The 15,487-nt window shown below is 34.5% G+C and overlaps 2 protein-coding genes across 2 annotated transcripts; both read left to right on the top strand.

Moving 5' to 3' along the window:
- Positions 1-1,226: 1,226 nt before the first annotated feature.
- LOC107619377 (DNA repair protein RadA-like protein) lies at positions 1,227-6,588 on the top strand. The gene is made up of 15 exons (XM_088500007.1): positions 1,227-1,779; positions 1,891-1,946; positions 2,209-2,267; positions 2,393-2,464; positions 2,765-2,845; positions 3,028-3,135; positions 3,424-3,486; positions 3,605-3,685; positions 3,987-4,052; positions 4,385-4,540; positions 4,864-4,941; positions 5,092-5,130; positions 5,285-5,367; positions 5,777-5,849; positions 5,954-6,588. Exons 1-15 carry the CDS (start codon positions 1,298-1,300, stop codon positions 6,134-6,136), a joined length of 1,680 nt encoding a protein of 559 aa, XP_088356133.1. The 5' UTR covers positions 1,227-1,297; the 3' UTR covers positions 6,137-6,588.
- Positions 6,589-7,871: 1,283 nt separating this feature from the next.
- Positions 7,872-13,022, top strand: LOC107617738 (mitochondrial-processing peptidase subunit alpha). Its single transcript, XM_016319582.3, has 13 exons — positions 7,872-8,077; positions 8,489-8,728; positions 8,958-9,254; positions 10,310-10,477; positions 10,579-10,746; positions 10,866-10,946; positions 11,051-11,117; positions 11,456-11,553; positions 11,689-11,761; positions 11,851-11,921; positions 12,332-12,381; positions 12,527-12,639; positions 12,730-13,022. The coding sequence occupies exons 1-13, from the start codon at positions 8,036-8,038 to the stop codon at positions 12,780-12,782; spliced, it is 1,521 nt and encodes a 506-aa protein (XP_016175068.1). The 5' UTR covers positions 7,872-8,035; the 3' UTR covers positions 12,783-13,022.
- Positions 13,023-15,487: the final 2,465 nt, after the last annotated feature.

The raw sequence follows: 15,487 nt of genomic DNA, 5'->3' as shown, positions 1-15,487 counted from the left end.
ATCGCCTTGCTTACCAACTACTGTAGCCATCTTATCCCCATCAAGAGAATCAGCAACCTCCAAAGCTCTCCTTGTTGAGGCACCCACAACTTTATCTCTGAACGATATCCGCTGACCTTGAATCTTGTTATTGTCTCCTTTAATTCCCTCCTTTTCACCTGATGCATGCCCACCTCCACTCTCCCCCTTATTGCTCTCGCCGGCATGGCCGGCTGCCTCGCTATGTGCCACCCTCGAAGACTCTCCCCCGCTCTCTCCACTCTCCATTTCAAAATTCAAAATTTGAATAACAACTTACTCATGTATTTTGGTTTATATATACTCTTTTTGAATCAAAATAATGTTATTATTATTATTTTTTAATTATATTTTGATTTATAGTAATTTTAATTTTAATAAAATATGATATAAATAAAATCACATCAATATTAAAATAAAAAAATACTTATCTAATAAATTTAAAGAGTAAATGATATATTAACAAAAAATAAAATTAATTTTTAAAAACAATAAAAATGCGATTCAACGTATCTGTTGAACCGCTAATATATATAATTAAATTTAATCAAGTCTTTTTTATATGTCTCATTCTTTATCTTTAATTAACTTTTATTATGTCAATAAATTATTTGATTAATTTAATTAAATTTAGTTACTAAAATATGTTTTCCATGTAGCTTTGCAAATATATATAAAAGGATTATTAGACAAGAAGAGATTAAAATGTAAGAAATATAATTGTCACAATACTTGCTTAAATTCATGTCTTTTTTTTTGTTGGTCAGGAAAAAAATTCGGCTAATTTTTTTTGATATGACACCGACTGTGGTGTAATGCTGGGTTATGAAACTATGGAGAATTTTACATCGGTGTGACGGCATTCAGGTGAAGAGAAGTAATCAAACGGTCCGATTTACTGCAGCTGAAAAGGGATACAAATTGGATCGTCCGATTTGTGGTTCATGGAGGGCAGTGCATGGAAATCGGACCCACCAATTTCATGCTTAACGTTCAGATTTTTCTTTTGCACAAAGAAATCGGACTCAACAATTTCTTGGCAAGATGGAAAAAATTTTTGGGAACCATAAATTCGGACCCAACGATTTCTAAGTGCCACACTCCCGTCAAGCACCTTGCACCAATGCACCCCCATAGTGCGGTTATACACCACCACTAACCCAATATCAAAAATAAAAAAGTGAAAAAATTCATGTCTATTTGATTTTTTTCAACTGAAACTCTCAAGAGTCAAAAGTTAAAACCCTCCACTAGGGTTTATTTGGACGAGCTTCAATCCATGCAAATCCAAATGGCTTCCGTGCCCTTCTTCTCTCGTTTCCATTTGCTTCCTTTAAACCAATCATCATTTCCACCAAATTCAACCTTTCACCTTCACCTTCACAACCCACAACACCCATTCACCGCCAATGCAAACCCCTCTTCTTCTGATCACAAAGCTCAAGACTTTGCCACAAACCCAGTTCAGGGAATCGGTGGCGCTCCGAAGAAGAAGAAGGCCAAGGAGAAGGTTCACTGGGTTTGCAGCAATTGCGGCTACAGTGCAGGGCAATGGTGGGGTGTGTGCAGGTCATGTGGTGAAGCTGGAACCATGAAAGAGTTTCATGAAACCAAAGGAAGTGACAACAAGGTGAGTGGTTTTGCTGTTATGGATGGTGCTGTTGGGTCATGGCTACCTCACCAGGAAGAAACTCAGTTGCGTCCATTGAGATTGTCTGAGGTCAATAGAGGTCTTGATCAGCTTCATTGGAGGATTCCATTGTAGGTTCTTTCAAAAAGATACAAGCTTTAAATGGATCATTTGTTTGCAATTTACCATTGAAGAAACAATGTGGCAAGTGTTATATTTTTTGTGGTTTGCTTTGATTTCAGAAATGGTCCTTGTGGAAATGAAGTTTCTAGAGTGCTTGGTGGAGGCCTTGTACCAGGTTCAATTCAATATTTATGCTTATCTTTAGACAAACTCTCTGTCTTGGCCATGATTTGATTGTATGTTTGATGGGTGAGGACTAGTTCCAAGGAGTTACTACTTTTGCTTTTTCCTGTGCTCCTTATTTAAATTCTGTTATGAATTCTCCAGCTGATTGTTCTAGTGGTTACCATATCTTATGTGATTAAAGTTTCTGAAAACCCATATTGCAAGAGTACTCATGGCTTAGTAATTTTGCTTTTGTAATGTTGGGTTTGAAGGCTCTTTGACTTTAGTTGGTGGCGATCCTGGTGTCGGGAAAAGTACTCTGCTGCTGCAGGTATGGATTACTTTTCAGATAGTGAAACACTGAAACTGGATCTTCAAGTTAGATGGCTAACATTCTTTTGAAGACTTGGCCAACCCCATGGACACTTACTTTAATTGTGACACTTGAACTTGCAGATTGCTGCAATGATCACAGAAGAGTGCAATGATAGCGAAGCATCTCCAGTTGTGTACGTCTCTGGTGAAGAGGTTTGGCTTTTGCTTGTTGGTGGTTTTCAAAATTGTAAACTTAATTATCATCTCAAGTTCCTGAAAAATCTCGTGTGGCTTTTATAAAACTTATTCATTTCTCAAACTAGATATTTAGGGGAAAATAACCTCATTTAAATGTAGAAGAAAGTAAGCCTGTGAATAATATAATAATTAATCTACAGAAAAACCGTTGACTTGGACAGTGTAGTATATCCTCTGATTTACAACTGTTGTTTAATTCTTTAAAATACTTTTTGATGTAGCTTTTATTTATCATAATTTGTTCATTTATGACAGAGTGTTGAGCAAATAGGCAATAGGGCGGATCGCCTTGGCATTACAGAAGACATTTATTTATATTCAAGTAATGATATTGAGGTGATTTGTCTTGGATTCTTCTGACTTGTTTTTACCATAAGGATCAGTTGTGTGTTATTTTTTTAACATGGTTTTAACAATTTCTTGATACTACCAAGAATTTTGTTTGCCTTTTAATTGGCTAGAGTAGAGCATTGTACAGGCGTCTAATTGATGTATTGTTTGCTATTGTATTGTGTCAGGATATATTGAAAAAAGTTCAGTATCTCGCTCCTCGGGCTCTGGTTATTGATTCAATACAAACTGTTTATTTGAAAGGAATAATGGGAAGTCCTGGAGGGATTATGCAGGTTGGGAATCTATCTTGCTAAATTTCCTTGTTAACTTGCATCTTACTGAAAAGGATAACATCTGTGGTACAATTAATAGGTTTTCTGTTGCTTGAAATTCTTTGATTTGTTCATTTTGTTTCTAAGATGAATGGCCTACTTTATCATTCACACCATATCATCCCTACTCAAGATTCATTTAATCTCTATATTACCAAAACTGTCAAATGTGCATTGGCTATATCTTTTTATATGGTGAAATGACATGCCGGTTACCATGATACATGACATGTCATAGGTGTGTGACAGGTGAAAGAATGCACTTCAGCTTTGCTGCGATTTGCAAAGACAACAAACATCCCCGTTCTTTTGGTGAGCAAGCATATGTTCATCAAACTTATGCATTGTACCTTTCCTGTTTAAGTGGCATGTGAATTGTTGGCTTAACCATTGCAAATTTGCTTTTTTTTTTTTTGGTTCTATATTTTAGATTGGCCATGTGACTAAATCTGGAGACATAGCTGGACCTCGTGTCTTGGAGCATATTGTAGACGTTGTTCTGTATATGGAAGTTGGTACCTTGATGTATCTTTCTTTCGTTGTATAGTTGACAAATTCTTATTCGCATATATTCTTTGAGACTTTGACTATATATTTTTACTTAGATTCCAAGTTATTGTTCAGTTGCAAGACATGGTTCATCCTATTCCCTTAATCCTTTTGCAAAATTATTTTGAGAGTATATTTTTGAGCTAAAATCACATAGTTTTGTTTTTACTGCCTAATGCATTTTTCGCATGTTACTTATGGAATGGTTACCTTGCTGAAATCACTTCATTTTCTCTATATTAACTGCTCATTGTAATCCTCAGGGGGAGAAGTACTCCACCCATCGTATGCTTCGAGCTGTGAAAAATCGATTTGGATCCACTGATGAGGTACACCACTACAATTATGTTGTGGATCCACCATATCTTCCCTGACTTTATTTCTAAGTACCAACAACTTCAATAAATATCTGTTTGCAAGTTGCAACACGTAATATTATGAACAGATGTCTTGGCATTGACTTCTTTCTTTAGTTTATTTTCGTACGTTCTGGTAATGTCTTTATATGTACCTTATTTGCCCCTCTTTAACCATATAGAGAAGTGGTATCTTTTTGTGTAATCATGCCAATTTCTTCTACTTATTTGGTTTTGGCATTATTTACTTTACTCTCTTGTCACGATGATGCAGCAAAAAATTTATTTTTGATCTTTGTTGTCAGCTTGGAGTTTTTGAGATGTCACATTCAGGACTTCAGGCTGTTTCAAATGCGAGTGAAATGTTTCTCAGTGAGCAACATTTAGATTCGGAAATATTAGCGGGGCTAGCTGTTGCTGTGATAATGGATGGCTCCCGAACATTCCTTATTGAAATTCAGGTGATTTTCCTTTATTTCTGTTGTGGGTAATTTCACTGCCCTTTATTGTGAATATATTGCAAGCAATTGTTAGAAATGATGATGTTTTCACTTTGTAAAATTTTCTAGGAAATCAAATGCATGAAACATAAAATTCATGATTAAATCCATATACATTGTACCAGTAGTCTAAATTGAGTTAGGCTCTTGGTGCTCAGTTGTCGATTCGCTGTATCATTGCATGAAAATACTTGGAAGTTGGAACATAATAATACATAAATCAGAATTCTTTCACACATCTTTTTCTTTGGAGATTTAAGCAAATTTCTGTATGCGTGTTGCAGGCACTTTGTCTTTCTGGCTCAACGGGTTCAAGGCAAGTTAATGGGATCCATGCAAATAGAGCTGATATGATCATATCTGTATGTTGTTCAAAATTTTATTGACATGCTTTTGTATCATATCATCATCTTATTATCTTCTTTTTAGTCTTTTGTGTATCCATTATATAATCTTCAGTGCTGAGAGGTGTAGAGTAATTCCTTGATCATAGTCTCATAACTCAAATGTAGGTTCTTATAAAGCAAGCAGGTCTTCGCCTACAAGAAAATGTAAGCTGATCTATAAATGCAATATATATTTTTGTTTGTTGGCCATTCTTCCTTGACCAGTTCTAAAGCCATTCATCTGTATTTTTTTTTTACTTAACTGCTTTACTTATTTTCTTCTTGACTCGTGCTGATCAAGTTCTGTTTTGTACAACAGGCTGTGTTTTTGAACGTTGTTAGTGGGTTGACACTTACTGAGACTGCAGGAGATCTTGCAATAGCAGCTGCGATTTGTAGCAGGTTTATATTTCTAAATTTTATTCAACTGTGTTAAAACTTGCTGATCTGAAAATGATAAATGTCATGTGAAGAGGATTCGGGAGCATATGATTGAAGTTAGATGTACATGCTGCTTGGACTTGGAGAAATAATTTTCTGGCAGTGTATGATAAAAAATCAAAATTTTGGTTACACTTACCTCCTTTCTATTTATAAAATTACAGCGTTGATATAAGTAATATTACACGTGATATATTTATATTTTCTAAAATGTGACACTTAACATCCTTATAAACATAACACCAAAGAGGTCAGGTAACGATGAATTTTACTAAATCTCACAAGAGGTTAATGAAATATGTCCTTTTTTCTCCTTCCCTTATTGTTAGATTTTAGTGTCAATCTATGATGTACCTTTTCTTTTTCTCAGTTTCTTGGAGGTCCCAATACCAAATGAAATTGCATTCATCGGTGAAATTGGACTTGGTGGCGAGCTTCGCATGGTAATGATGCTTCATGAGAATGAACATTTGCTAATTAGAATTTACTAGCATTTGGATTATGTATTATTTATGTGACGATGACGATGATGATGATGATGATGCAGGTTCCTAGAATGGAGAAAAGGGTATACACAGTGGCCAAATTGGGTTACAGAATGTGCATAGTGCCAAAAACAGCTGAAAAAACTTTAGGAAATGAAGGTCTAGAAAAGATGACACTTGTGGGTTGCAGGAATCTGAAAGAAGTTATTTACACAGTCTTTCCCAAGGTATTGAAAAGAATCTAAACTATTTGAGCACTGTGTGCACCGATCTCATGAATACCATGATGCAATGGTTGAGTTGTCTCCGTGTGACCTCAAGGTCACAGGTTCAAGCCATGGAAACAGCCACTAATATAATTATCAGGTTAGGCTGCGTACATCACACCTTTTGGGTGCGGCCCTTCCTCAAATCTTATGTTAACGCGAGATGCTTGCCACGGGCTGCCCTTTTTTTATGATGTAATTAGGCCTTTAGGTGCTGGGCAAGCAAGTGCTCCTATTTCGTGTTGTTATATTTCGTTTTCTCTGGTCGAGTATCCTCATGTTTTCAGCACTGGTTGTGTACTATAAGAAAAAAGAGAAAGTAGTCTATGATGTGTTTAAATAGAAACAGCAAAAATTATGTATATATCTCATTTGTGTATGAATACCCTGGTTTCATGTGATGAAGCTAGGTTGGTTGGTTGAAGATAACAGTCTTGCCCACATTTTGTCTGTTATCACGAGTTCACCACCTTCTGCTTTTCATTTATCCTCTCCACAAAATTTGAGCCATAAGATGTTACAATCTTGTTCAGTGATGAAATCAAACAAACTTGCTTCAAATCACAAATTGGTTGCCCCAAATGAAATATATGCATGACTGACAGGACCAACTGTGAAGCCTGTGTACCTGGCCATTGCGCTATGAATGGCACTATGAGCTAGCAGAGTGCAATACACATTAATCAATTGAATGTTTAAAAAAAAAAAAAAAAATCATTTTGACCTTAATGAAGCAAATAGCTTTAGGACCCCATACATTTCAAGCATGCTTACCGGGATATCATTGTCAATAGCATTTGGAATTCCAACCACTGAAATCTTAAAGCCACGTATAATACAATGCTATAATACACTAATAATTAGTGGTATACACAGCTAATATAATTTTATGTTATTAATTTCTATTAAATTTGCATAATTAAAACCTCAAAAATGAGTTCGGTTTCTCCAATAATGAGTAAAGTGTTGACAACAATTTAATTATTTTACATATTTTCATTATGTATTTTATATTTTTATTAATAATTGAATTTTAATAATGTTCGGGACTTTGTGTGACGGACAGGTCGGAGACGTTCCTTGGGTGAGAAGGTGGGAACCGGCCTGGATCTGGGTCCGGTGAGCGGGACGTGCGGACAGACGACCTCCCGAGTCGCTGTGATGTGAGGGGAGAGCCATCTACAATGATACTCCAACGCTCAAGTTAGAAATGATACAGATGGCAGTGAGAGTAAGGGTGGTAATGACGTATCGTGGGGGAGGAGTAGGACCCTCTCCATATATACCCTGTCAGTAGGGCGGGTCCCATAGGAGAGGTCCCTTCTAGGAGGTAGGTATCCGGATCGAAATCCGGGCACGGGGTCCGCTAAATCAGCTAATCGGGTTGGGTTGGATAATGACCCAGCCGGACCGGACCGTAACAAATATATGCACAACATAGTTATATTTAAAAAATATATATTTAAACAAATTTAATCAACCATCTATTTTTAATTAATATGTAATTAACGACTTCATTTCTTTTTTTTTTTGTTTGGACACTGACTTCATTTCTAATTTTGCCGAGTCTTATTCTTTTATTTTTTTGTCATTTTAAAGCTTTTATCCTCATTGGGCCTAAGTGGCCCAACTAAGTTTACGAAGAATTTAACCTTTTAAAAATTTAATGGGCCTTGACAAAACATAAATGACTTGGCCTGACCCATTCCCCATTGTCTTGTCATCTGGAACCGAAAGCCCCTCTGTGTGTTTGTTTTCTGGTTTTGTGATCCGCTGCTTCGTAGGAACATCGGAATTTGCTGATTTACACTCTCATATAACATCGAAAACAATTTGCTTTTAGATTTTAGCGATTTATTGCGTTTTCTCATTTTTAACATGTATAGAGCAGCATCTTCTTCACTCAAGAGGCATCTCAAGGTCACTCTCTACTACGCTTCTCTCTCTATTTCCTTTCTTCTTTCTAATTTATTTTTTTTTAATACCACAAGTCAAATAATGAAGTTTTCAATTGATTTGAGCTAAACCCACATGAAAAAAATTGATTTTGATTTTTTTTTTGATGGGGTTGTATATTGGAAAAGTTGTTTGCTTTTTTATTTTATTCATTAAATTTATAGTTGCCCATTTTGACAATTCCTAGATTATTTTTTTCGTGCTAGAAATCATGTGACAAATAGGGGAATAGAAAATTTAGCTCTTGTTGTTTGTGATATAGATTCGAATTGGTGAAAGTGGAATGGAATGCTCATTTTTTGTGTGGTAATTTTGTTGCAAACATTATGTGTGTTGCTGTGTGATGAAATGGGACCTTGTAATGTGTGTGATTAGGGCCATGGAAGCTACTTGAGAGCCACTAGGTTTGCAACTTCAACTGCAGTGGCTACAAAGCCTTCCTCAGGTGGATTGTTCAGCTGGCTTACAGGGGAGAGTTCTAGTCCACTTCCTCCGCTTGACACTCCGCTTGGAGGCATAGCCCTCCCTGATCCACTGCCGGATTTGGTTGAGCCAAGCAAGACCAAGATCACAACTCTCCATAATGGTCTCAAAATAGCCTCGGAGACCTCACCGGTATGCGCATAGTTATAGTTCTCTTTGCTTGTGTTTTGTAAGTGCACAAAAAAGGATATTGTCCCGGGAGACCAATACAGGTTTCTCTGTATTTTTATTCTAAGGTGGTTTACGAATGGGGGCCAATATGTTGATATGTTCAATGACAATGCTACTTTGAGTGATAATAGTCTATTTGAGGTGATTGGTTAGCATAGTGATTATGTTTTTCATTTTGGTTGTTAATTAGAACCATGCAGCCTCAATTGGATTATACCTTGACTGTGGTTCCATATATGAGGCACCATTGTATAGTGGGGCTTCTCACCTGCTCGAGCGAATGGCTTTCAAGAGCACAATAAACCGTAGTCATTTTCGTATCGTAAGGGAGGTAGAAGCTATTGGTGGCAATATAGGAGCCTCAGCTTCTCGGGAGCAAATGGGATACACTTTTGATGCTTTGAAGACGTATGTTCCTCAAATGGTGGAATTGCTGGTTGATTGTGTAAGGAACCCAGTCTTCTTGAACTGGGAGGTCAATGAAGAGGTATTTGATTTTTGTGATTACAAAAGGATTGAATCTTTTTAATTCGTAAGGTTAAGTATCTGTCTTGTTTGTTTCACATTTTCATTTTCATTTTCAATTTGTACTTTTGAAATTTAATTACTAGAGATGCTACCCATGTCCTGCATCTGAAAATGAAGACAAGAAACAAACAAGCACCCTTAGTTAGCAGTTTCATTCTGTCATTCATCAGTATATGCAGCAAATGGACATTGTTCTATTGTCCACAATTAAGGCTTAGGTATTCCTATGATGTATTATGAGAAAATGAGACATCTAAAAGAGTGAGTGTTTATATAGTATTTATTTATTTATTTATTCTTTACAAGTTTAATGACAATGTAGTTATCAAGTAAAAATGAAAACGAAGACAATGTTATTCCTTGCAAGTGTTAGGGCATCTTCCGGAGAAAGTTTGAGTTAACACAGCTACCTCACCTTTTGCATGGTAACATCAATATTTAGTAAAGTCATAGGTTGTTAGAGTGAGTTAGGTTCAGTTACAAAGTATGAACAGTTAGAGAGAATGCAATCCTTGCATCAGAGATAGCCTATTACATCTTGCTATAACTTTACTTACTTTCCAGAACAGATCAAAAGAATAATTTTTTGCACAAAATAGAGAATTTTCAACTTATCTGAATCCCAAATTCTCTCATTTTGCTGTCATAATTTACTAGACTCCATTGCATTGAGAATGGAATTTAACACTAAGTACTATACCAACTCATGCACTGAGATTGGAAATGAATATTTTTTAGCTCTGACTTCTGATTAGTTTTGACCTTTTGGGGAATTAAACATAGTATGAATTGGTTGGTGGAAAATTGAACTAGGAGCTAGCGCTAGCAATCTATAGGATAATTTCCTTTCTAGTTTTCTTGTGCACTGGGAACCCCAGGAATTGTGGTAAAACCAGAGCATTCCATTTTGATAATGTAGTCTCTTTCTTTTATATATGTAATCCCGATGTGAAAAGTTGATTAATTGTTCAACTTTGGCCATTGCTGAATTTGTCGAACCATGTATTGATACAGCTCCAAAAGGTGAAATCAGAGCTTGGAGAACTTTCAAATAATCCCCAAGGCTTGCTCTTAGAAGCAATTCACTCTGCTGGTTATTCCGGTGCATTGGCTAATCCTCTTTTGGCTCCTGAAACAGCATTGAACAGACTGGATGGCTCAATTTTAGAGGAATTTGTTGCTGTAAAGATCTTTTACCCTTTCTGATATTGACTGAATATTGTTGGTTTTCGGCTTCTGGTGATCTATATGTGAATGTGATTGTTGTCTAATGCGAAAATCAGGAAAACTATACAGCACCTAGAATGGTGCTTGCAGCATCTGGGGTTGACCATGAAGAACTTCTGTCTGTTGCTGAGCCTCTTCTCGCTGATCTACCAAATGTTCCCCAACCTCATGAACCAAAATCTATCTATGTTGGGGGTGACTTCCGTCATCAGGGTGAATCAGGGGTATGTGTAACTTGGTATAGAATACTACTTAGATTTACTTGTATCTAATCATTCTGTTTAATTTATCCCGTTTAAAAGACATATCTGTACTTACCTACTATGGTATGTTGCAAGTGCAGGCTACACATGTTGCGATTGCCTTTGAAGTGCCCGGTGGATGGCAAAAGGAGAAGGATGCCATAGTTTTGACTGTTCTACAGGTGCTCATTTTGTCCTATGCCTTCAGATTTTGCTTCTTTTCTTCAGTTCTCAAAAACAGAAGGAAAAATGATTTTATATGGAAATAACAGTTCTGATCATGCAGACACTTATGGGAGGGGGCGGATCATTCTCAGCAGGAGGGCCCGGGAAAGGGATGCACTCAAGGCTATGTAAGTTTTACCGATATCTTCTGGCTAACAGTTTAGTTTGTTCCATAGTTGCCTTGATTCTTTCATTTACTTGTATACCAAATTCTCTCAAAATGAACACCTGCAATTTAATCACAAAAAGTAACAAATTGCATAATTTCATACTGAAACAAACTGCATAGCGTTCCCTGTACCAGCTCTCAAGTAACCATGGCTCTATGATATGATTTATCTTGATCACAATGTTCTATGTTTTCCCATTTGAGATGACTACAACACCTTATGCTCCCCTTGAGTCCTTATATTTGGTATATCTTCTCTAATGTTTAAAGTTGTATTGTGTGTACAATTCAATCCAGACCTTCGCGTGTTGAATGAGCACCAACAAATTCTTTCCTGCTCTGCATTCAACAGCATCTTCAACAACACAGGACTCTTCGGCATTTACACAAGCACTGTAAGACTCTTTCTGAACTTCCTTTGCATTCATCTGCATGGACAATTCCCATGATTCTCATCTAATAAGTAAATTAAGGAGTTATCTTATAGAGATTAGCCAAGAAATGGTTAATTGACTCTCGAATTTGTGTAGAGCCCTGAGTTTGTGGCAAAATCTGTGGATATAGCGGCCAAAGAACTATTAGCGATTGCGTCACCTGGACAAGGTATTACTTCTCTTTCTCTTTTGCTTCTGTAGTATATTGGTAAGGACCTTGATTTCTGTCTAATAAATTTATGATTCTTGCCATGGCAGTTACACAGGTGCAGCTTGACCGCGCCAAAAAATCCACAAAGTCTGCAGTTCTAATGAATCTGGAATCTCGAGTATGGTCTCTCTTTCTCTACTGTGCAATGGGGTTCTCTTTTGGTTTGACTCCCTTGTTTAAATTTTCGAAGGGCGGCACATTGTGTCCCCTTCTGAGAGGGCGAACCTCTCGTTTATTTTTTTCTTTTTTCCCCTTTTAATTTCTTAATCCTTGATACAATTCATTTTCCTCTTAGCCTTGAGAATTGCCCGCTTTAATTACAAATTCATGCTTAGCTCCACCATTGCCTCGTTGACCACTAAAACAAATGTGATTATAGTACCCGTTGCAATCCTCGCGAGTGTTTGCCTTGTTCTTTTTAATCTTCAATTCTGAAGGGGAGATGGGATTGGTTAGATTTCATATGATTCTTGTATGCTTAAAATAAAAAATCATTGTTTTTTTTTTTTTTTTTTTTTGCTTTTTCAGATGATTGCATCAGAAGATATAGGGAGGCAAATTTTGACTTATGGAGAAAGGTAAGCAAGAATTTCTTCTTAGTTTTGTTAACCTCAACAAACCTCGCATCTTGCGCTTTCGAATTCTGCACCCTACGAATTTTTATTAACTAGTAATGAGCCCTCTGCAAATTGTTACTTAAGAACCTTGTTATGATCATTTCAGGAAGCCTGTGGAGCTGTTCTTGAAGGCAGTTGATGAAATCACGTTGAACGATATCACCAAAATTGCTCAGAAGATTATTTCCTCTCCTTTGACTATGGCATCCTTTGGCGACGGTGATTGACTAGTTTTTCATTTAATTACTTAATTATGGCGCTTCGAGTCTTAACCAACGATTAACAAGATGTTTCCTCTTATCGCCGCAGTTATAAATGTCCCCAGTTATGAATCCGTCAACAGCATGTTCCATGCAAAATGAGAATTCCTGTATCATCATGATGTAACATTTCCAAGAGCAATTCTGGAAAATAAATTGCAGAGAAATTTTTGCGTGGATCTGAGGAGCCATTTGTTCAGGTTCCAATTTTTTCCCCCATCTTTTGTTCAAATGTAATGTTTTATATATTAGTGTATGGTCTCATGATTAATGTGACATTATTTTTTAAAATCATTATTAATGAATTATTTCTCTATATTCTTAGCTTATGAGAACACAAAAGGGTAACATTCTTTTTTAAATAAGTACCTGATTTTCTATTTAATTGTAGAGTTTAATTTTGATGCATTACTGACAGTATAAAAGTTTATACAGTCCAGCAATCATGTCCTTTTGGATGACCATTTACGGTCAAGGTAAAAAGTAGTTACTTTTGCTGATGGCCTGATGTGATATTATATAATTGAATACACGTATAAAATTGTTTTACATTGAGAGTACATCAAAATTAAATTTTCAGTTGTATGCATAATGTTTGTGGATTGTGGTACATCTAATTGGAAAGATTATGTTTGAATATGAAAGAGAATGAGAATAAATTATCATTCATCTTTAACGTTCATTCAAAGTTTCTACTTATGGTATCCTTATGGAGTGTCTTAAAAACATTTCTTATCAAAACTAGTAAAAATAAGAGTTTAGTTTTAATGCACCGATAGCATAAAGAATTTTGTGCTATCATTCAATTAGATTTATGCATTTAGATTAATAGAAAGAGCAAGCTTGAAATACAAAATTAATTCATTTTACATTTCAAGTCCTAATAAGTTCATCTTCCTTCACCAACGAACTATAGCTCAAATGGTACTCACCTAAAGATCGCGAGTTTGAATTTCACTCCTAAGTTATTATTTTTTGTCGTCTTCAAATATTGGTCTCCGAACTTTAGGATTTTTTTATGGATTACAATTAGTGTGGAATTAAGGCCTTGCTTGCAATAATGTTATCATTTTGATAAGTGACAATGTGAGAGAAGTCTCTTTTTCCCATCTTATAGTGTAATTTATTTTTCTATTGGGTGTTAGTCTCGATTCATTAAAAAAAATCATGCCAAACTACCAACTCCACAAATTAAAAAAAAAAATATCAAGGTACCTTCAAACAATTCATCCTTGATAAAGAAATAAAAAATGCTACTTGAACTCTCTTTTGGGATTAACCACCATCAATATTTTGTATTATTTGAACTCATTTTTTGTATTGATACCTGTGCTATTATAATTTTATTTAAAAATTTTATCAAACAAAATTATTTGTTTTTTATACAAATTTAGACTTTTATACCGTGTGAGATTAGTGAAGGAAGATTATTTTACACCACCATCTTGATTTTCTTTTTCTCGATAATTTTTAAGCTTTCGACTACAAGTGGAACATAGTTTGAAGCATAGAATGCTAGTTCAGTTTCTAAAAATTTTATATTTATTTTAATATTTAATTTAATTTTGTTTTTAATGTTTGAAATAAGTTTCAATTATATATCTGCTGTTAATTTTTTGACAAAACTAAACTTATAATAATTTTGAAAATTTTAAAAACATTAAAAAAAAAAAAAACATATTTTATCCTGAATAAATCTAATGAACTTTATCAAAAGGAACCATTATTGATATGTTGGACCCTAAATATAATAATGGTTAGGTAAGAAGAATCTCGTCAGATAAAAGATATCTCAGTAAAACTCAATTCCAACATCTGTTTGAAAGTTCATCATTTTTACATAAATGCAATTCTCAAAATTTAATCTTAAACTTATTGAAAAAAAAAAGGGTATAAGATCTATAAACAATTGAGTATATATTAAATAGATTTGGTAGGTATTTAAATTTATGCTATGATACATAAACCTTTTTAATAAACAGTAAAGATTATGCATGATATAAAACAGAACCCAGGATAAGATAGAAAAAAAAAAAATTCTACTTCAATTCGATTTTTTGATATAACAGTTAAGAGAATTATTTTAATTTTTTTGTTTATATCTAAGTTTTTTTTTAAAAAGGAAATTAAAAAATTTTCATTCATCAAAAATTAAAAAAAAAATGTGGCTATAAGATTTTAGACATTTTTATACTTCTTATGTTTAAAATTTTAACTCGTAAATTCACTACAATAAAAATAGGTTAAATAATAATTTAACTTAAAATAAATAAAATACATATAAAATAAATTTTAAAATAAATACTAATAAAATAATTGCTATTTAATTCAATTTGATTAAAGAGAATTTTTAATATAACTTATAAATAATAAAATATTTGACTTTCTATAATTATAATTATTATCTAGTCTAATAATTCTTGATATATTTTATAAATAAATAATTTAGCCATATTTATAAAAAAAAATTACTTCTCTTAATTTTTATTCTTATAATTAGATTAATTGGCACATCATAATTATCAGTTTATCTGATAAAGTTCGTATTCATAATAAAAGAATTTCAATATGCAAGAGTCATGGAATGAAGCCGTTATCCGCTTTGTATTTTTAATACGGGGTTGATGGTGGTGTTTTTTAATAAGGTAGAAAATTGGTGTGTTTTTTATTTGTATGGATATCACAAATATGAGAATTAGATTTGTGGTGTTAAATTTTTTTTTTTTTTTGATACCACAAATTTGAGGGTCAAATTTGTGGTTTATATTTTTTTTTTCACAAAACTGACCCACCGATTTATTTATTCG

The sequence above is a fragment of the Arachis ipaensis genome, chromosome B9 (genome assembly GCF_059453495.1).
Source record: "Arachis ipaensis isolate K30076 ecotype BB chromosome B9, ASM5945349v1, whole genome shotgun sequence".
Lineage (NCBI taxonomy): Eukaryota > Viridiplantae > Streptophyta > Magnoliopsida > Fabales > Fabaceae > Arachis > Arachis ipaensis.
The sequence above is the reverse complement of the archived record's forward strand: the minus strand, read 5'-3'. Positions and strand labels throughout refer to the sequence as shown.